The 22619-nt window shown below is 47.1% G+C and overlaps 2 protein-coding genes and 1 non-coding gene across 11 annotated transcripts; 1 reads left to right on the forward strand and 2 right to left on the reverse strand.

The window, feature by feature from the left end:
• Positions 1-526: 526 nt before the first annotated feature.
• On the reverse strand, positions 527-599 carry TRNAE-CUC (transfer RNA glutamic acid (anticodon CUC)). The gene has a single exon. It is a non-coding gene; the product is annotated as a tRNA-Glu (tRNA).
• An 84-nt stretch (positions 600-683) lies between these two features.
• LOC117843697 (type I inositol polyphosphate 5-phosphatase 2) lies at positions 684-7995 on the forward strand. 9 transcript variants are annotated; one of them, XM_034724361.2, is made up of 13 exons: positions 684-810; positions 884-1596; positions 3171-3285; positions 3391-3507; positions 3586-3685; positions 3829-3900; positions 5075-5162; positions 5246-5350; positions 5534-6311; positions 6415-6599; positions 6894-7020; positions 7131-7279; positions 7545-7995. In XM_034724361.2, the coding sequence occupies exons 4-13, from the start codon at positions 3478-3480 to the stop codon at positions 7732-7734; spliced, it is 1824 nt and encodes a 607-aa protein (XP_034580252.1). In that variant the 5' UTR covers positions 684-810; positions 884-1596; positions 3171-3285; positions 3391-3477; the 3' UTR covers positions 7735-7995. The 9 variants fall into 9 exon arrangements, with proteins under 9 accessions (XP_034580252.1, XP_034580253.1, XP_034580254.1 ...); XM_034724362.2 differs by having other exon boundaries at positions 884-1584; XM_034724363.2 differs by lacking the exons at positions 684-810; positions 884-1596 and adding an exon at positions 2461-3039.
• Positions 7996-8893: 898 nt separating this feature from the next.
• Positions 8894-17976, reverse strand: LOC117843699 (uncharacterized). The gene is made up of 8 exons (XM_034724373.2): positions 17678-17976; positions 16824-17250; positions 16601-16733; positions 16399-16484; positions 16221-16299; positions 16027-16136; positions 15680-15744; positions 8894-9185 (listed from the first exon to the last, which is right to left on the reverse strand). The coding sequence occupies exons 2-8, from the start codon at positions 16920-16922 to the stop codon at positions 9092-9094; spliced, it is 666 nt and encodes a 221-aa protein (XP_034580264.1). The 5' UTR covers positions 16923-17250; positions 17678-17976; the 3' UTR covers positions 8894-9091.
• Between the last annotated feature and the right edge of the window lie 4643 nt (positions 17977-22619).

The following is a 22619-nucleotide window of genomic DNA, read 5'->3' on the forward strand; positions in this document are numbered from 1 at the left end:
TCTATGCTATACTTGTGCAGGACACATTCATAATGTTGCATTCTGAGTTTTATCATAAAATTGCATTTGCCTTTTCTAATAGCTGATTCTAGTTTCTGATTTTTTGACAGCGGCAGATTTCAACCTGACAAAGCCAGTGATGTGCTGCCTGAAGAAGTGACTTACTGAAGCCTTGCACCTGAGCTTAGTATAGTCTAGTAGTAGTAGTAGTATATCGATATAGAAGAGAGGTAACTGTGATAAGCGCTACCTTCAATTGGGAGACTAACGGAGCTTCGCCGATTGAATAAGCACCAACTTAGATTGTAGTATCATGATTTTAGAAGCAAGAGGTGATGTTTAAACTAGGTGGTGGAATGCTCGTGTTTTTGAACACTTCCATGATCAGAGAACGAATGCAGTGCTGGTAGTGTGGTCTCCCTGGATGCTTCAAATGCTGGTTTCCAGTTTTTGTCAGGCTAAACGTGTTTTTCCCCCCTTTCAAGAGTAAAGTGGAAAAAAAGAAGAAATTTGCAAAAAAAAAAAATTCCGTTGCCGGGACTCGAACCCGGGTCTCTCGGGTGAGAGCCGAGTATCCTAACCAGCTAGACTACAACGGATGGTGCAATCAGCCTGTTTTGTTGGTGATTTGTAAGCAAGTTCTAGTCATTCACCACAGCACATTCCATCACGCATTTGCCAAACGGCGAGCGAGTTGTATCAAATATTTCAAATTGCACAGGGTTCCGATCAGCCGCTGCGAGTTCCCAAGAATACAGCAAATGCACAAGATTTCTTCTTCCCAGGAATTCGCCAGGAGGGTGATGAAAGGTATACCTCCAAGAGTCTAATGCATTTTCTTTCTTTCTTTCAGCAGATTCACAGATTTCTTCTTCATGTGAAGGCTGTAAACATTCCCGTTGCTCAGTGCCCTGCACGAGACAAATCCCAAGCCCCACCTCCACTACCGCCTCCGTCCCCCTCGCCGCCGACGGCGCCAGCCCACTCCATTATTCTCCTACTCGCTTCGGAGTTCGGAGGCCTCTCCCTCCCGGCGCCGCCTCCTGTTCCCTCGAGGCCTCGACAGCTTGGCGCTTGCGTCTTCTGGGCGCTGCGGGGTAACCTCTCGCGCCCGCCGCACGCCAGGTGTTCGACCTCAGCCCAGCGAGCAAATACCCTCTCCCGCCGGCAGGGACACGATGCTCGCGCTCTCGTCTCCGCCAAGATGGTCCTGTACGCAATGCCTCTCGATTGGTATCCGCAATGGCAGTATGGCACATCCCAGCACGGAGGCCGAGCAGAGCACGACCACGCAGCTGAAGGAGGCACTGGCCCGTCCGCCTCTCATCGGGACCGTCCGGGTGGAAGGCCACATGCTCAATGAGGTTGGCAAGGCCTCTTTGAGCCTCACAACGCACGATCCTGCCAACCAAGGAGTTAATCAGTCAAACCATCGAGTTTGCACCTCACAGCACAGCGACAAGCTGGCAGTGTTCTTTTCTTGGGATTGCTGATTAACACGAGGAGAGGGGCTACTGTTATCCACCAAACAGGGCAGAACTCGACAATCTGCAAGGATTTCCACTCTCTCATGAATTGCCCAAGGTAGTACCCGAGGTATATTCTACTGTTCGAATTTTCTCATGAACTGGTTGATTTTCCACTTATGAACTTGACGGCTCATTCTTCAAGTATACTAAACTAGCTAGGTGTGTAGTTGTTAAGAGCATCACGAATATGCTCGGCAGCATACACAAAACTGATGAACCTAGAAAAGCTAACAAAATGACACTCTTGTTATTGTACAAAAATGTTCTCTTAACTGCAGGCTCGAGAAATGTATCTTGTGCATATAGTGGGTTACCTTTTCCAAAGGATGATGCTGGATAAAGTCTTGTTGCTAGTCCTTGTGGTCCTTGTGGGGCTGCAGCTGGTCCTTGTGGTCTTTGTGGGGCTGCAGTCCTTGTGGGGCTGTAGTTGCTTTGTTGACTGGAGGACGGTGGGGCTGCAGCATATGCTTGCTGCAGCACCACCTTTGTTGACTACTTTTAGGGTAGGACAGTCCTAGGCATCTTAGACTAAATAGAACAGCATCAAAAAAGGCATCTTAGACTAGCATATGCCTTGATGCTTGGCTGGTTGGTTGCTTGGCCAGCTATAAATATGTATCCCCGACCCTTGGTTGGATATGGTATTGTGGAAAGAAAACCCAGAAAATTGCCCCAACTCTTCCTAGTGCCATCCTCTCGATGAGAGTTACAGTTCAGATCCTAACAAAGGATTCTTCGTCATCCATACAGGATTAAGTGATATTGTAGATAACATAATCCCCCTTGTTTTGTCTTTTCACCTTTATCTTACAGAGCAAACCAACCAATTATTCCTTTTATACTGATAAACTCACTAGCCCTGATGTCCCTGGATCTTGATTTTCCGTACTTTTGTCTACTCTGGGTGCCATGTTCTTGTTAGGAGTGAATGGTTGATTGTGCTTGTGTTTGACCTTGTGGCAAACAGTAGGTGCTAAGTCGCAGTCAGCAATCTGGAAGCCTTTTTTCTTAAAGAAAAATATTCGAGGCCAACTTGTCACTCCTGATGTGTCCTGTGTCCATCAAATACTAGATAACATTAGATCCTACCACTAGTCGATGGTATTCAAGTTCCCTTCCAAAAGCCTAGCTTCCTATATGCTCCATCGCCTTCTTTTCCACTCTGACATCAATATTTCACTCTGATATAGCTCTTCCTTAACTCCTTATCTCTCAGCCGTCCCACTCTGTTTCACTTTCAGAACTATTCTTGCTGTCCTAGCCTCCTAGGTGGTTATTTGAGGTTCTCTTATTCTTTGATTCAGAACCAGGAGCCTAGTGTCTTTCTATTTGCTATAGTAAAGCGAACAGGCCCAAGGACCACAGATGGTGCCCATGTTCACCAAGGCTTTGCTTCTACGTAATTTTTCCTGAAGCAGTGAACGTACTGATGAGTAATGGTCCGTCCATATGTGGACCTGTCCATCTCTTTCAAACAGTATGCCGGTGCTGTGCTGGTCCCAGTCCTTAGGTAATGTCTTGTTTGGACCATATGCACTTGGTAAAAGTTCATGCAGGACAAACTCTGGATCTTGTCCACCAATTGTGATCAAATGTTCGCATCTACTCTTTTCTTGATTTTCTTCTTCTGGAAAACGACAGGTTCTTATATTGATGTCTACTTCACATATTCTCCATGACCAAATGGACAGCCGTGGAAGTATTCAATATGGATCTTACTGCTGCAAAAGTTATTCTGCAATTTGTTGGACAAGAGGTAATAGTGAACTCGCTAGAAACTTAATACCGACTTCCACCTTGACTAGTTGCATCTTTCCTGTATGTACTTATCTTTCATCCATTGGTGCTTCGCTCCTAGTAGCTGGCTGGAACATATAAGCCTTCCTTTTTTTGAAGTCGAGGGAGATTTGGGGCTTTGTTCTTAGCGTTTGTTCTAGCATTGCAGATCATGAGAGGCCAAAGAGGAAAACAATCAGAGGTAATTTGTAGATTGGACTACTTTTTCTCTTTACTATTCTTGATAACGCTGAGTTATCTGACCTGGTGTAAATTATAGTCATTTTGGCCTTCAATTGTGATGAAAAAATGGCTAAACATCAGGCCAAAATTAAATGATTTCAGTGAAGACGAGTTTGATACAGGGAGCGAAGATAATGGTATGGCAAACTGCATGAGTATTCTCTTGAAATTTCTTTGCTTGCATTCTCAGTTCCTTTTCCTTTGGAATTAGAATTTGCATATTTTTTCTCAGATTCTTGATACCTTCATTTGGAATAAGATTTTTCATATCTTTACTCAGATGGTAGTGACTTTGGAGATGATAGCTTCTTCGAGATACATGGCAACAAATACTTGATTAGCAAATCATCTGGTACTGCAAAATTATATCCATAATGACCCGTAATGATGTCTATATCTTCATGCCCATTTAAGCTTGACATAACTACATTACTATGGCATGTATTAGTTGCATTCATTATAATTAGTTGACAACTAGTGCTTGTGGAGCTACAGTTTCCTTCTTGTTTGTTATATACCTTTTTAGGGTAAACCGTTCTTATCGTTCCTAGTGGTGGCAGAACAATGGTTCTCTAGCAACTTGGATTTGCCAAATAATATCCTAACTTCAACCTGCAAAGCTCATATTATGCTAACACCAGTGGCACTTTATAAATAGAGTTTAGAAACAAGAATGAAATCGTTCTGTGTTTTCATAATATCTTGTTTAGAAATCTGGTTAGTGTTGATTTGAATAGTTATATCTGACCTTTTAAGACTCAAACGTTGGCTTAAGCCCACCTTGATCACACGTTGCTCCAAAACCTGAACAGTTATATATGATTTTAATATGCTGTCAGCACTTTTAGCAAGAAATCTGTGAGTACACTTTTTCATGGCCAATGTATACAACAACAAAAACAAAGCCTTATTAGTTGAACTGCTAGGAAGAAGGAAAAAAAGAGAACTTGTTGGCAGCTCATGTTGGGTTTCATGAGCCAATCTAAAAAAAACTCGGCCGGTGGGGGAAAGACCGCCCCCACGGTATTTTACTCAACCGGAGCCCGGCCGAGAAAAGTCATGAAAGCTGGCCCCCTCATACATGGGGATGCCGCCCCCTATGGTTCGGGCCATGACCTGTGCTTTGAGGCCCAACCCACACGACCAGCCCACCACAGGTCAGTTCACCCATGCTGACCAAGAGAACCATCAAGTGACTTTTTTTTACCCAGCCTGAAATTCACTCCCACAGGGATTCGAACCCTGGACCTGGGGTGCTACTAAGGTCATTGCAACCACTAGGATACATGCCCCTTTGCTTCATGAGCCAATCTAGACACCATTTTTCAGTGATCAAATTTTAAGAAAGCCTCAATTGCAAATATCCCAAACACATAATCCTGAAGGGTCAGGATACAGTTGATATTCATGATTTTAAGTACAATGCAAATTCATGTCATGTCTATTGTTGTTCAAATCTTTTCCGGTGTTGAAATTTGCTTGACATTTTTGTGTGCTATATTTTAAGTTGTTCACTCTCTTGCTAGGAGAAAAGGCAATTCCTCCTGTACGAAGGCTTCAGAGAAGAAAATCAGAGAGTTTACGTGTTAACTACATCAGTAACAAAGATGTGAGGTTTGGCTATGATTTCATCTGTATTATTTGATGTGTTATGTATCAAGCATCTGGTGCCTTTAGATAATAGTAGTTGCCACCAGGGTGATGACAGGAACATGGAATGTTGCTGGAATAGCGCCTAGTGATGACCTTGATCTTGATCAGTGGCTTTGTACCCAGGAGCCAGCAGATTTGTATGTTTTAGGGTATGTACCTTTGCAAAATATGAAAAATGTATCATTTGATTTGGATAAACATAAGATGATATTCAATGCTGTCTTGTTTTTGTATGGCATAATGTGTGGTCCTTTTGCCCATTGACCATGACACTAAACAAGGTTAGTTACTGTTTAGGATATACTATTTAAAATGCTTCACTTGTGTTTCAGTTTCCAGGAAGTGGTCCCATTAAGTGCTGGTAATGTCTTGGGAGCAGAGGACAGTAGACCAGTACGGAAATGGGAGGCTCTTATCCGCCAAACACTTAACAGGTCTCAGCAACCCAAGACAATCTGCAAAAGCTACAGTGCTCCCCTGTCACCATTACTAAGACCTGTTGCTTCAGGCGATGGACATGAATATATGAAATCCAAACTTGAAGATGAAGCGTTAGGAAGTTTAACTCAGTTTAGAGATTGGCAAACTAGTACAACTGAGCTTCGCTGCAACTGGTTGTATGGCACCAGCTCATTGGACTGGCCAGAATATCCGCTTGATACTCCATCAAAGGTTTTGGTACCAGGTACAGGGTTGAGGCGAGTGACGAGCTTAGGACTATTTAGCACCAACTTTATGGAACACCCTCAAGGTCTTGAGCTACAGAGTGTAGATTTGCAAGTTGGGATCAGAAGGCAGTATCATAGCTCGGGAAACCTTAGCATGCTATGGTCTGAACAGCAGGAGAAGCTTGATTTATTAAATTCGCTTGATTGCATATCTGATTTGACATCAGAAGAAGACTCACCTTCTGTTGGTACTGACGAGGGATGTGCTACTCTTGGGAAAAGAGAATCTTCAAAGCATCGTACAAACTATGTGCGCATTGTTAGTAAACAAATGGTTGGTATATATGTTTCTGTATGGGTTTCTCGAAAACTGAGGCGACATGTTAACAACTTGGAGGTATCACCAGTTGGGGTTGGACTCCTGGGCTACATGGGCAACAAGGTCATCCTTAGTCCTACAGGATGTGCATTTCTATCATCTGTCGATGTGCAGAGTCAAATGAAGATGCTGATTTTAGTTCGTCATCTTGTTTTTCCTTGTGCAGGGATCGATTTCCATCAGCATGTCTCTTTTCCAGACTCGATTGTGCTTTGTCTGCTCCCATCTCGCATCTGGTCATAAATCAGGGGATCAACAGAAAAGGAATGCTGATGTATATGAAATTTTACAAAGAACAAGGTTTTCTTCCTTGTGTGCTGCTGGTCGGCCACAAAAGATTCCTTCACATGAGTATGTATAGGCCACTTTGGCCCCATGATGTTGTGTTCCTTGAAAATTAGTTACTCCTAAGGTCAGAAATATGCCTTTAGCAAACTGAATAACTCAGAGAAGCTATTAAGTTCCTTAAAATTATATTGCACATAAAATTGAAATATAAAGGTTTATTGTTGGCATAGGTATAACTTTCAGTGACTTTCATTTCGCAGACTCTCTTTTGACAATATAGAATACATTTCGATAGTTGCATCTAGCATGATTTTGTTAGATGAATGTTTTGATTTTGAGGGGTTAATCAGATTTCAGAATTTCATTTTGGAGCAGTCGAATTTTCTGGTTTGGGGATCTTAACTATCGCATTGACCTGCTGGATGCTGAAGTACGACATCTGGTGGCTATGAAGAGGTGGGATGATCTCTTGAAGTCTGATCAGGTTTGAAGATAACCTTTTACATTTTCAAGATTGGATAATACTATATCTATTACACAAACAGGGTAGTTTTTGCTAATTCTGAAAATTAATTAACAGCCATTATATTTCAGCTAACAAAGGAGCTAATAAGTGGGAGTACTTTTGTTGGTTGGAAGGAAGGTTTGATTAACTTTCCACCAACTTACAAGTATGAAAGAAATTCAAGCAGATATGTTGGTGAGATTCATAATGAAGTGGAGAAAAGAAGAACTCCAGCATGGTTACGTCTCTTTCTGATCATACTATATTTTTATTTGCAAGTGCCCATGTTTTAGAATTTTAAATAGACCAGCCATGCATATGTCGTTCAAGCATGCATACCATGACCGCATCCTTCAAGTATCCTTAATAGATCAGAGTCTATTTTGCTGTGTTTCTGAGCTTGAGATTTGTTCTGTCACAATTATAGCTACTATCTATTCCAGTAATTGGATGAACCACGTTTTGAAGGTGCTCAACTGTTCAGTGTATTGCAAATGAATCAGGTGCGATCGCATACTGTGGCTGGGGAAGGGTACCAAGCAGCTCTCGTATTGGAGCTCGGATTTGAGCTTTTCAGATCATCGGCCAGTCAGCGCCATCTTCTTGGTTGAAGTCGAGGTGTTCAATCAGCAAAAACTTGAAAGGGTCTTGAACTTCAATCCTGGATCGTTTCAAAGGGGTAACATAACATGATGGCGGATTCCTGGACTTTTTTTCAGTCAGTGGCACTGAGCTGAGCATTGAACTCTTCAGCAGTTATTCTGTTGGATTTAGTCTTGGATTTAGTTTTCTAGGAACACCTAGATGTTGGGGTAAAGATTTTGGTATATGTTGGGAGCATGAGTCGTATGTAACTGAAGTACTGCCCACTAGATTGCACATGGGAATATTTCAGACTGAAATGAATTTAGAGTGAAATGCATTGTAGGTCTCTAAACTATTCCTACATTCTCATTTGGGTCCATGAACTCTCGAAGTGACATCTGGATCCATGTTTATTCCAAGTGTGAATCTAGGTTCATGATTGGAACTCGAGTGAATTTAGAATGAACTAGTTGAAAAGTTAAAGGACCTACATGATCATTTTAGAATGCGGAATTGTTTAGGGACCTGCAATGCATTTCACTCATGAATTTAAGTGAAGAGAAAATCATTTTGCCATATCTATGCGCTCCTGTATCACAATCGAACTAGCTTGAACTATCAGTGCATTATTCACTTCTTTTCGCCATCCTATATCTGATTTTATGCATCGTTTTAAGTTGCTCAGGAAATGTCCATGCTCATGTTTGTCCTGTCTAGTCTTGAGCTCCCACGCTTCGAAAGTAACGAGCTTGAAAGGGCAAGAACCTCTGTACCAGACATAAATTTGTTGAATTAACGTATTGCCACTATGTAGAATGTACTTGCGAGTATTCCTCGTTGGTTGTGAGTGAATTGAAAAAAATTGCTTTCATATAATTCGGTCAAAGTAGCTCAAACTATTAGTGGATTATTCCATCCTTTCCGCTGTCCTATAAATATACTCCCTCCATCCCAAATTACTATTTATTTTGACTTTTCTAAATACGTAACTTTTACTATGTATCTAGATATAATATATACCTAGGTACATATCAAATGCCATGTGCCAAAACAAATAGTAATTTGAGATGGAGGGAATGTGATTTTGCGCAAAGGTCTGAGTAGGTCATGTTTGTAGTGATCTTAAGCTCTGTAAGGCAATAACCTCTGTACCGGTGTCAACTTAAATAAAACTCTCATACATATAAGTAAAGTATGTAAGGGTTTATAAGAGCAGGGCTGCCAGTCTTACGACGACTCAGCTCTTTTGGGTTGGCAAATTCAGACATCTCCAAAGTGTGCTAGTAATTTCCCTTCGTCAACATGCAACGCTCATTCACTTTACAGGTAAGAAACACATTGGGCCTTAGAAGGGCACTATCTTGATCCAGAAAATGTTTTCTTCCAGGCATTAACAAAGACAATGCCCACTATGCTTCTGTACAAAGTTCAGCATACCATGGTTGCTATTCACCCATATAAGGGCTCAAAATTGACCTGCTCGGATATCTCTATCTATGCGATCTGCATTAAGTGTTCCTGGTAGCTCCCTGAAGTCTTCATTGAATATAGAGTATGCACTGCATGGAAGGTAGAACAAATGGAAATTTGAGACTCAGAAAAGTATAACCTGCAACCACCCAACATTCTCTTCATAAACATAATTTTCATCAGCTATTACAACTAAATTTAACACTATAAGAACTTTGCATCTTAATGGCCCTCTTCTTTTTTTTATTCAGGTGCAAGCACTGGCATTGGCAAAAAAATGATTCCCTGCGTCTTAGTAGAGAAACATCATTATGGCTGATCAGCATGACAAGCCCAGAGAAAGTAGAACTGAACAGAATAAACATATAACTAGCACTAACGAAAAAAATGATTAACACTGACAAAAAAGAAAAGTAAATCTCTAGTGTGACAATAAAGAAACATCGATTTGGTTTACCATCGTGACAAGCCAGGGCATACCAGAAGTGAGTTACAGCTATTCTAGCAAAAATACACCCATAGTTTGATAGATCACAGTACGACTGCCTTGGCACCAGCTTTTGGCCAAAAGAAAAAAAAAGTCTGATACCCATAGTCTGATGCAGGCCAAACAGTTTTTTAGCTACTATTACTATTAGAAAACTTTGCCTTTTCACATAGAAAATATATCTTTTTGTTGGAGTATGTGTGTATTATGGCCCAATAAGGCCCATGTATGACTACTATATAGCTACCCTTCTAGGGTTAGCCCAATAGACAAGGAATTACATCTCTATCATGGTATTAGACTAGGTTTTCTCCTCACCTCCCTCTCCCAGCCGCCAGTGCCAGGGCGCCGCCGCCGGCAGCCGTGGGCGCCATGGCCGGCGGCCCTCTTCCCCCTCCTCCCTCCTACTTCCATGCCTTCCCATCCCTTCCTTCCACATGGGCCCAGGTCGCCTCGGGAAGGCCTCCCGCGGGCGCGGCCGCCGCTTCCACGGCGCTGGCCGCCGCCGCCGGGATCCTTGGCGCGGGCGCGGATCCAGCCCCCGACGATGACGCGGGCCACGATGGGGCTCTGGACGCCGCTGCGGTCCTACGCGCGGGCGCGGGATGCGACCCTGACGGCGCCGCTGCAGCCGCCGTTGCGGCCCTCCGCGCAGGCGTAGGCGGGCGCGCGGGCGTCGATCCAGCCGGCGTGGATCCAGCCGCGGCCGCGGCTCTCCGCCAGGGCGCGGGCGGCCCTGCGGGTGCGGATCCCGCCGCTGCTGGCTTCGTACCACACCTTCCCTTCCCCGCCCCGCCTCCTCTGCCACCTCCTCACCAACACGCAGCAGGCCCTCCCGATTCAGCCCTCGTTGCGGCCCTCGTCGCCGCCCGGGCTGCTGCCGCAGAGGACCAGGCACGCCTGCGCGCAGCGGCCCTGACCTGGGAGCACGAGCGTGATGCGGCCGACGTCTTGGCCCGTCAGATCGCTGAGGCGGAGCAGCTCCTCGTCCACCCGGTGTACCACGACAGCACTGCCACCTCCTCCGGCTCCGGGGCTCCCCGTCCGCCTGTGGTTGTCTGGACCGACCCGGCCGATCCACTCGTTGCGCAGCTACATTACCAGGCCGGGGGCGTTCAGAACATCAAGAGCTTGGTCCCAGTCGTCCTCGACCCTGAGTCGCCCTCCTACGCCCGCTGGCGGGACATGGTGCTGCTCATTCTCCGCCGCTACGCCCTCGACGACCATGTCCTCACCGACACCTTCCCTGCGGCTCGGACAGCTGCGTGGCTTCGCCTCGACAGCATCGTCCTGTCGTGGATCCTGGGAACCATCTCCCTCGACCTCCACGACCTCGTCCGCGGCACCCCCGACACCACCGCTCACCAGGCCAGTTCCTGGGCAACGCCGAAGCCCGGGCCCTTCGTCTCGACGCGAGCTTCCGCACCTTCGTCCAGGGCGACCTCTCCGTTGGCGAGTTCTGCCGGAAGATGAAGACCATGGCGGACTCCCTCGGTGACCTTGGCTGGGCCGTGGAGGACCGGATCTTGGTTCTCAACGTTCTTCGCGGCCTCAACGAGCGCTACGCCCACCTCCGCACCTGGATCACCCGGCAGCGGCCCTTCCCCACTTTCCTGCAGGTCCGTGATGACCTTGTCATGGAGGAGCTTACTCAAGGCATCCAGCCTGGGTCCCTTCCCGCGCCGGGCTCCTCGTCTTCCTCGACCGCTCTTGCCGTGACTCCTACGCCACGTCCTTCCGCTTCGCCACCGTCGTCCCTTCTTGGTCCTCCTCCTCCTGGGCCGAGCGGGAGTGGGGGGGGCCGTGGCGGCCGCCGTCGCCGCGGCGGGGGGCGTGGTGCGGGCACTGGTCGTGGGGGCACACCGGCATCTCCACGGGGTTCTTCCTGGCCATCCTTGGCCAACCCATGGTCAGGGCGCATCTCCATGTGGCCCTTCCAGGCCACCGGCGGCGAGCCTCGTCCACCGGCCGCCATGCTCGCTGGCGCTGTACCGGTTGCTCCGTTTTCATCGCCGTGGGCTCCACCTCCCGGGGCCTCGCCTGGGCCTGTCGGGTGGGACCCGACAGCCTTGGCCCGCTCTTTCGGCACCATGACCCTGACTCCTCCAGTCGGCCAGGACTGGATCGCCGACTTGGGTGCCACTTTCTATACTACACCCAACCCTGGTATACTCTCTTCTGTTCACCCTCCTTCTTCCTCCCACCCTTCGTCCATCATGGTCGCAAATGGCTCTTGTCTTCCTATCACTTCCGTGGGTACCGCTCACACTCACGGTTCTTTTCGGATTCCTGATGTTCTTGTTGCTCCCTCCATGGTTCACAACCTTCTTTCTATTCGCCGTTTTACAGCTGACAATTCTTGTTCTGTTGAATTTGACTCCTCTGGTCTTGCTGTGAAGGATTTGGCTACCTGGCGACCTCTTCTCCGATGTGACAGCACCGGGCCCCTTTACTCCCTTCGGTTTCCTGCGTCCACTCCTTCCGCTTCGCCCTCCGCTTCTTCAGCTGCTTTTGCCGCCACCACTTCTTCCACTACATGGCACCGGCGTCTTGGGCATCCTGGCCGTGATGCCCTGACACAGCTTAGTCGTAGTTCCGACATACCATGTACTCGGGCTCACGATGAGCACCTGTGTCAGGCGTGCCAACTGGGTCGTCATGTTCGCCTTCCGTTTCCTACCTCCTCTTCACATGCGACCCATATTTTTGATCTTGTACATTGCGACCTAGGGACATCGCCTGTTTTGAGCATTTCTGGCTATAAGTATTATCTTGTTGTGGTTGATGATTTCTCTCATTATTCTTGGACTTTTCCCTTGCGTGCCAAGTCTGATGCTTTCCCCACGCTTGCCTACTTCTTCGCCTGGGTGTCCACTCAGTTCGGCCTCACCATCAAGGCCGTCCAATGTGACAACGGCCGCGAGTTCGATAACACCACCTCCCGTGCCTTCTTCCTCTCTCACGGTGTGCAACTACGCATGTCATGTCCCTATACCTCCTCCCAGAACGGTAAGGCTGAACGCATGATTCGTACCACGAACGACACCATGCGCTCTCTTCTGTTCCAGTCTTCTCTCCCTGCCCACTTCTGGGCTGAGAGTCTTCACACCTCCACCTATCTCCTTAATCGCCTACCTACCGTTGCCTGCCCCGCTCCCACTCCACACCACGCTCTTTTCGGTACCTCCCCCCGCTACGATCACCTTCGTGTCTTCGGGTGTGCGTGTTATCCTAACACCACTGCCACCGCTCCTCATAAGCTGGCTCCCCGTTCGACTCAGTGCGTCTTCCTCGGGTACTCCCCGGATCACAAGGGGTACCGTTGCTTTGACCTCTCCTCTCGGCGGGTCCTCATCTCTCGCCACGTGGTGTTTGACGAGTCCGTCTTCCCTTTCTCCACCACCTCCCCACCCCCTTCCACCTCCGACCCTGATCTCTCCTCCCTGTTTCCCACTGACCCGGTGGACCAGCCACCGTTGACGTTGTGTCCTGCAGGTACTGCTCCACCGTGGTTTTCGCCGGGCTCGACGTCCACCGGTGCTGCCCCTGACCCTGTGCCCAGCGAGGGTCCGACGGCGCCAGACTCTGGTGCTGCCCCTACCCCTCCGCCCTGCGCGGGGCCGGAGGCACCGCCCTCAGCAACTGCTGCGCGGTTCGCGCAGCCAGTGCGCGTCTACCAGCGCCGCGCGCGGCCGGCTCCACTACACCTGGAGCCGGCCACGCCACCGCCGTCGCCGCCTCGGTCACCGCCTATGGACTCTTCTCCGCCGACGACGCCTACACCACCACCTCCGCCGGCCCCGACTGCCCGTGTCGCGCCGTCGGTGTACCACCCGCCTCTCCTACACCGGCACTCGCGTCATGTTCACCCTATGGTGACGCGACACGCGGCTGGTACCCTGCAGCCCCAGGCTCTTACAGCGATGCCCGGCGAGCCGCAGGTCTCTCCTGTACCCTCCTCCGTCCGCGGCGCCCTGTCGGACCCTCACTGGCGCCGCGCGATGGAAGAGGAGTACGCGGCGCTCCTCGCCAACCAGACTTGGGATCTGGTGCCCCGTCCGCCTGGCTCCAACGTCGTCACCGGCAAGTGGCTCTGGACACACAAGCGGCGAGCTGATGGTACCCTCGATCGGTACAAGGCCCGCTGGGTTCTCCGGGGTTTCACTCAGCGCCCTGGTGTCGACTACGACGAGACGTTCAGTCCGGTGGTCAAGCCAGCTACCGTCCGGACTGTTCTCTCACTGGCTCTCTCCCGCTCCTGGCCCGTGCATCAGCTCGACGTCAAGACACCTTCCTGCACGGTACTCTGACTGAGACAGTTTACTGCAGCCAGCCAGCGGGTTTCGTTGATTCTTCTCGGCCTGATATGGTCTGCCGGCTCAACAAGTCACTCTATGGCCTCAAGCAAGCCCCTCGAGCTTGGTATTCGCGGTTTGCTGCCTACCTACTGACGCTGGGTTTTGTGGAGGCCAAGTCCGATACTTCTCTGTTTATCTATCACCATGGTGTTGAGACTGCTTATCTGCTGCTCTATGTTGATGACATTGTCCTCACTGCCTCGAGTCCATCCCTCCTACGGCGGATCATCACCTCACTTCAGCAGGAGTTCGCTATGAAGGATCTGGGTGTGCTCCATCACTTTCTCGGGGTCACCGTTGAGCCTCGTCAGGCCGGCCTCTTTCTTCACCAGCGGCAGTACACTCTTGATATCCTGGAGCGAGCTGGGATGACTGACTGCAAGCCCTGCTCCACTCCAGTTGACACTCAGGCCAAGTTGTCAGAGGCCGACGGCACTCCTGTGACAGATGCTACTGCGTACCGGAGTCTGGCTGGGGCCCTTCAGTACCTCACCTTCACCAGGCCGGATATCACTTATGCGGTTCAGCAGATTTGCCTACACATGCATGATCCCAGGGAGCCCCATCTCACTGCTCTCAAGCGCCTACTCCGTTACCTCCGGGGCACTGTGGACTACGGCCTCCTCCTTCACAGGTCTCCCTCCACTGAGCTCGTTGTCTACACCGACGCTGACTGGGCCGGGTGTCCGGACACTCAGCGCTCCACCTCCGGCTACGCCGTCTTTCTGGGCGGCAACCTGGTGTCCTGGTCGTCCAAGCGTCAGCCGGTGGTCTCCCGCTCCAGTGCCGAGGCGGAGTACCGCGTTGTCGCTAACGGCGTGGCAGAGGCATCGTGGCTTTGACAGCTCCTTGCCGAGCTCCACACTCCTCTCTCCCGGAGCACTCTTGTCTACTGCGACAACGTCAGTGCGGTGTACCTCTCCACCAACCCTGTTCAGCACCAGCGGACCAAACATGTGGAGATCGACCTTCACTTCGTCCGGGATCGGGTCGCCATCGGCAATGTTCGGGTCCTCCACGTCCCGACCACCTCTCAGTTTGCCGACATCTTCACCAAGGGCCTCCCGTCATCTGCCTTCACCGAGTTTCGCTCCAGCCTCAACATCACCAGTGACTAGTTGCGTCTGTGGGGGGGCTCGTGTGTGTGTCCTTCTTCTTTTCATGTCTAGTCTGCAACTCCGCTGCGTCGGTAGTTCAGACTGCGGGGGAGTGTTGGAGTATGTGTGTATTATGGCCCAATAAGGCCCATGTATGACTACTATATAGCTACCCTTCTAGGGTTAGCCCAATAGACAAGGAATTACATCTCTATCACTTTTTCTCCAAGGAGTGGAGCAGATCAGGATCCTCTGCAGTTCTATCAATAGAGAGTGAATAGTGATGTGCATTAGGAGGTCTTCTCAACCATCAGATCAGATTTAGATGGTGTAGATCCACTGCCACACAAGCTGAAGCGCTGCCTCAACAAACAACATTCCATGCTAAACTACTACAGCAGGCTGTAGCACAAGGAACAAATCACTGTGCATCTGTACATTATTGCAGAGGGTCTGTCTGGAGGGGAAAAAGTATGCAATGCATCATAACACATCATACCTAGTTGCCAAACAGTTGAGTAGAATAAGCTATTTCATGGTACAGTACACAATATTGGTGAGGTTTATTCTTTCCAAATGGAAGCCAAATTTTCACTGTCAACAACTCAGAAATAACAGATTTAAGGTACCAGAAAACATACCTAACATCACCTTGTTGTCGTCTTCCAAGATTAAGAAGTATGATCAAGAAACCGGTACCAAGTATCTGGGTAGACAGCAAACAGTAGCATTTGTCCATGAATTGAAACGTATCAACAGATTCAACAATTTGGTCATTGCAAACCCTTACTACAGAGATTTTAGCATCAAGGTTAATCACAGTATCAGTATCCCCTGGCTGGAGCTAGAGACTGATATTTTCAATTCTTCGGTAACTGATTCTAAATGTGTTTTGAATGCTTAGATGCACCTCATTGTCAGGATGAGCATAATATATACCACTGATAATTATCGGTTAGAGACACTAAATACTGAATGAGTCACTTACATATAGAGGTCCAAGGTTATAGTGTTGAGCTATAGGTGCAAATAGGAACCACATTGCAATAATAATCCATGCCTTCATACTGAGCGAAAACAGCCCCATCAAAATGATATCTGAAGAAGCAGAATGCGCGTTAAATTCATCATGCTACCATTTCATTTCACCAGACAATAGAGGTTCACCATGATTGTACATACCAGGTAATCTCAATTTGTCTCGTAGGAACATGAAGATTTTCCTCTTCCACAAGGTTGTCGTTTGTGGTATTTTGAACTTCTATACAAATGGCCAGATGGGTGATTGTTATGAGGGGCACCAAAACATCATAAAAACTACAAGCCTCTCAGAAATACTGTGAGAACAGAATACGCTTACCAGTTCTTCCTCTTCCTCCTCATCATCGTCATTGTCAAGGAGATGCTTAGCAGGCGGCTTAGGGGCCACGGCTACTATTAGTGTATCTACAGAAATCACGAAGACTAAAATTCAGAAGAGACAAGTAGGAACTCAATTTGCATCATCAATCTCGCAAATGTTGACCAGGAGGGGGATAGGGATTCAGGTTTAGGTTACCCACCCCCATCGCGGAAGTTGACATGGGCGTCGTCTTGGTGCGGGAGCGGCCTCCCCCGCAGGACCAGGCGGAGGCGGCCCTCTTCTGTGGCTTCGAGACGGCGGTCGCGCGCGACGCGGCGGCGAAGCTCGGAGACCTAGAAGGAGACAAGACAAACATCAGGGAGGGAGGCAGACTAACCTAGGGGAGACGAGGGAGGGTTTGGGGGGTTGGAGGTGTTACCGACCGAGAGAAGAGGAGGGAGGCGGATGGTGGTGGGGCGGGACGGACCGACGGCGCGCAGCGTCACCTCCACTGTCTCCGGCTCGTCGCCGGCGGCAGCCATCGCCGGGCTCTCGTCACTCGTCAGGAAGAGAGAGGACTGCGACTCTGCGAGATTCGTTTTCTTTTTTTTGAGGGGGGACTCTCCGAGATTCGTGGTCGATTCTTGTGCGGCTCTGGGCCTTGGACCATTGGACAACTAGTCTCGGTCGCACACGGCAAGGCCACGACTGATTAGGCCCATCCCATTTGGCAGGTCTGGAACTGATAACAGGCCCAGCCCAGAGCACAATTGAATGGTCGGCCGGTTCGGCAATTGCATTTTTTTTTGAACAAATAACTGCAGAATCGCAGCACTGCAGTCTGAATTCCCTAGATAATCTGACTACAAACTGAATTGATTAGAAGCATTAATATGGTCCATAATAGATTTCCCTTCAGACGATCCATTGCAATATAAAAGAAGAGAGGCTGCAACATCAAAATTAACTTTTTGCAACATAAAAAACAATAGCTTACTAGCATCAATCCTATAGATCTTAAGAAAAAAATTCCTTCCGCAACAAATGTGGATGTTTCCCTATTTTTAGTAAAAAAAATGGCAACTCTACAAATTAGCTAATGAAACATCAAAAAACACCTTATGCAACATACAGTCTGTTGCAATGTCAATAAAAAGTCTAGCATTCCAAATCGATTTTTGCAACGTACAATAACCTCAACATCTCAAACTATCCATTGCAATATTGAACTTTCTAGCTTGTTAAAGTGCTCGCTAGGTGTGAAGCGCAGCAACCCTGAGGGCCAACTTGAGCTCACCTATGGCTTGCACTTCAATTCGTCGATGGAGTTGTCGGTAGGCACAACCGCACGAGCTCCCGCTGCTCCGCTTCGCCATGGCGTCGAGCAGCATGATCTCGTTGAGGGAAGCACCCACCGCACGCTGGCTCAACCTCCACAGGCTGCTTGCTGTGGCCCCGCGATGCGCCGCCGCGCAACCTTTGTATGACACCACATTTGGTATTTGCCAAGTCCACCAAACTGCCCATTGAAAAAGAATGGAGCAAAAGAGAGAATGGTTGGGGAAGAAGGAGGGAAGAGATAAGGTTCTCTGGTGGTCCCGTTCACATGGGAAAAGGAGGGGTCCCGTTCACATGGGAAAAGGAGGGGGTGTTAGAGCGCGCGTGAGCGTGCGGTGCGTCCAATTTTTATTGACCGTGTCGGAGACATATGCAATAGCATTATCGTTAACAAAAATTAGAACTAACCTTATTTTGTTTTGAGTTAGAAAGAACCAACCAAATACTCATTTGGGTAGGGTCTCCCCTGCCGGTTCCTTAAAAAAAAACTAAATACTCATTTTTTTACTTCCAAAGCATGTATTTGGGGAATCCAACCAATTTCATGAGGGATGGGCCAACGCCGCGCAGCGTCACCATTCACCTCCACAATCTCCTGCTACCGGCGGTAGCCACGGCCAGTCTCTTGCAGCCTACCCCTCTCTGTGAAGAGGGCTTGATACTTTGTGCGGCTCCGGGCCTTGGACCGTTGGATAACTGGCCTGGTCGCACAGCAAAGACTACGGGTAGTCAGCGGTCAGCCAGGTGACCTACCAGTGGTCTTTCCGAGATAAGTTGACTAAAAAAATCTGAAACAAACTTACAAACAAATATAATTAATTATTAATATTTCTATAGTTTATGTCATCCAACCTGAAAGGACCAACAACATACTCTTATGTCTTTAGAGTGAAAGTTAAGAACAACTCAGGTAGGGATCTGCTTAGGCTCAGCAAACCCTCTACTTGATCCCCGAAAATGTGTGTGTGGGGGGGAGGGTGGGGGTAGGGGGGTTCACGATAAGAAGGTGCCGCACAGGGTTCACAAAATAAAATGAGGAAAAAAAAGAAAATAAGGAAGATTATAGGACTAATTCTATCCATAAAGATATGGCTTGTTGGAGTAGCACCTTTGCTCCTAGGATAACTAGAGAACCGATCGAAGACATAGCTGAATTTGTTTGAAGATTGAGTCAATTCCCTTAGTGCCACAAAAATTTACATGAGTTCCTTTACTGTTATAGATTTTCTCAAAATTCCTTCAGTGCTATTAAAATTTAGATTTATCCCCTCAGTATCATTTCGTAAGGAAGATTATAGGACTAATCTTTATGCAAGATATGGCTCGTTGGAGTAGCACCTTTGCTCCTAGGATAACTAGAGAACCGATCAAAGACATAGCTGAATTTGCTTGAAGATTGAGTCAATTTCCTCGGTGCCACAAAAATTTACATGAGTTCCTTTACTGTTATAGATTTTCACAAAATTCCTTCAGCAGTACCATTCCGTGTAGTTGAAAAAAATCATTTTATCCCTCATGAATAAGGAGCCAACCTGTTTCTTTCCTTGTGTAAACTTGTCCTCCGTGGATTTAGCATTCTATCGGCCTGGGTTCACGAGAGGTTATTGAGCAGGACACGGGCGAATACGATTCTGTAACCGAGCCGCATCGGGAGCTGCACATACGTTTGCGGCACAAAGCATATACATATCGCTGCACATGACGCGCAGCCTGTTGTATTCGCAACTTGCTTCAAGCTCACAATTTTTCAACTTTCTGGTAGCAGCACCAGGTACCATTCTTGCGTTCTTCTTCCACTCGATCCGCATCTACGCAGAATGTTCCTTATTGGAGCTGTTCCAACCCACGTATATTTCCAACTAAACATGGGTTCAACTGGGTTCAACTAGGTTCAACCCATCCTAACCCACTTCAACCCTCTATCCAAACACATGCTAAGGCGAAGACAATGCAAGAAGCTGTGAGGTGAGCGAGTGTCATGGCGCAAATCCTCACACTCCTCCTGTACCACCAACACCACATCCACCGTAGCCTGCGGCGACGGTGGCGGTGCCAACTCGGGCGCAGCCTTCGTCAGCCTTGCTGTTAAAGTGCGCAGTGGATTCCGACCCAACTCGATATACCCACAAGCCGGCACCCCACTAGCTCCAAGTCCACCGGAGCCCACAACAATAAGATCTCGGGCCTAACTCAACCCAAAAGACTAGCCTGATGGGTGAGGGTTGCTCCTACCTATATGTTGTGCTCCCCCACCATCAATTTTCAATGTGGGACTAAACCTAACACTTTGCCACGGTAAAATGGTACTTTCAACTACACTTAACACTAATGGATAGAACCGGAATGGTAATCTAAATTTCAGTGGCACTGCAGGAATTTTAAGAAAATCTATGGCAGTGAAGGAACTCACGTAAATTTCTGTGGCACCGAGGGATCCTTTCCATCCATATGGACAACCTCATCATTCTTTTCTGAACCTGTCCTTGACCTTTGAAGTTCATGGTCTCATCTATTGCGCGGCAGAGCCGGTTGCCGGTCCATGGCGCCGTGAGGAACTTCCATCCATCCCGGCATTAGGCTTCTCTCCCACGCCCTTAGTCTTTACTCGCGAATCCCTGTGTTGCTTACGCAGGTTCGTAGGAAGTCGCGATTCAGCAGCAATTCCAACGATTCCATGAGCCATATCGCGATCCTGTAGCGATACTACTGAAAAATGATCCATGTTGCGACTCGGATCGCTTAGCCCAGATGGGGTCGTAGGATCGTCCGATCCTACGATCCGGATCGCGATCCTAACAACCATGTACTTACTACTCTGTGCTCCTTAATCTTCAATTAAGAAGCTCCAAGATCACTCCTAGTGCAATGCTTGCTCTTGACATCCAAATATTGCTATGAACTTCACTGAGTGCTAAGAGTGCTAAAATGTTTGAACACATCAAGTATTTATAGGCGAAGGAAAAGAACTAGCCGTTTGCGCTCACTTGCTGTAGAAAAATCGAAATCATCGACTGATTTCGTGATGCCAGGGTGCCATCACTGATCAGTCTGTGATGCTTTTCTCTTGATCCTCAACGGTCACGACAAAAAACTCGACTTAAACGTTGATCTAGAAGCACTATTCATTGGATCACATCACCGATCTATCCGGTGAACGCTGCAGCCTACCACTGTTGACACCAACACTAACGATGTATTATGTCGGCAATCACCGATTAAGTCGATGATATTCTATAAGTCTTAAAACTCATTCAATTAAAAAATCTTTAATTTTTGACTTTTCTTCTTCACTTCTTTAGGCTTCATCTGATCTACCTAGTGCCAAATTTCACAAGTATGCACCGTGCATGTACTCTAAATCTCATCTAGATCAAGCTACTAATCATTGCCCCATTATTAGTACGACCAAAGAGAAAATAAAGATCTAAACTATTCCAAGTGTCTCTCAACACCAAAAAAAATTCGGAACTAGCTCATCCATAGTCTTCGCGCATATCGTTTGACCCAATACAATGAAATCCAATGATGGGGAAAAATAATATCATGAAACCAATCATTGTACTAACTTTTTAATTATCGTTGCAAAATACATGTTCGTTAATTGTCAAAACCAAATTAGAGGCCATATGCTCTTTTATGGGAACTCGGCACTAAAGTGGAAGAAAAGGGCAAAATGTGCAAGAGGATAATGCTCAATCATGGCAATAACTACAAGACATAAAGCAATGCTTTACAATAAATAAAACTAGCTTTTGTACCATTATGCTTAAGGTTAGTCTCAGTGTACATTTTCAATGCACTGTCACTAAAACTGTCATGCCAGCTTTATAATGAAATAAAATTATCTCTCTCAGTGCACAATTTCATACCACTGTTTTATAGACAAGTTGTAGTTTTTAATTCTTGCATGGTGTTGTGATCAAATATACCATGCTACGTAGCCTTTTGTAATTTTATAAAATTTTGGTAGCATAAACATGATTACATTGGAAAATAAGCATGGGTTATATGTGGCAATCTATCATATTTGAAAATTCACATAGGTAAGTAAATAAAGTCACGAAAATGTATCAATTAACTTCATGAAAATGTATCAATTAATTTCAATATTTGTACGGAACTGATTACATCTCAAACTTTAAATATTTGGACGATGCCCAAACTTGTTCCAAATATGCTCCATCAAGTCCTTCTTAAGTTGTAAATCATTTTGTGGAAACAAATGAACTATCATTCTAATGTGAACAATTAACATATATAGTTTTGTTTAAATGCGGGAGCGGGAGAAGGGTTGAGAGCAGGCGACATAAAAAAGCACAATGGATCTATGATGAAACGATATGCTCCTCGGTACGGGCTACATGAGGTTTCATGGGACTTAGTAACTATGCCTAGGTGTCATAGGCATGCAACTCCCCTTTCCTCTCTCCTCATAATTAGCTTGCCAAGTTAGCAAAACTGCTGTTATGATATAGAATTTAATATTCATGAAACCTCCATGACACCCTAATATTAGCCTAAGAAATTCCACGATTAAGTAGCCCCCAAGTAATATTGAAAATATTTTGGCCAAGGGAGAAGACCATCTCCTTTAATTAAATATGGGAATATACCATAGGGAAGAAAAACCAATGGCTCATCCACACTACACACATGCTACTGCAATTCATACAAGTAACAGAGCAGCAACATAGTTGGGAGCAAAAAAAATATATGTATGGTGATCAATATTTTAAATAATAGACTATAACATTTGGCAGAGAGCTAAGCTCAGCCGCTATATACTGTGGTATCTGACACTGACGGCGATATGTGGGTAGGAGCTGAAAAAGGTGCGCATACATGATGATTATCCGATCCATATATGTCTTATCAACTTATCGCTTATACATATACATATA

The sequence above is a fragment of the Setaria viridis genome, chromosome 2 (assembly GCF_005286985.2).
Source record: "Setaria viridis chromosome 2, Setaria_viridis_v4.0, whole genome shotgun sequence".
In the NCBI taxonomy this organism is placed as follows: Eukaryota; Viridiplantae; Streptophyta; class Magnoliopsida; order Poales; family Poaceae; genus Setaria; species Setaria viridis.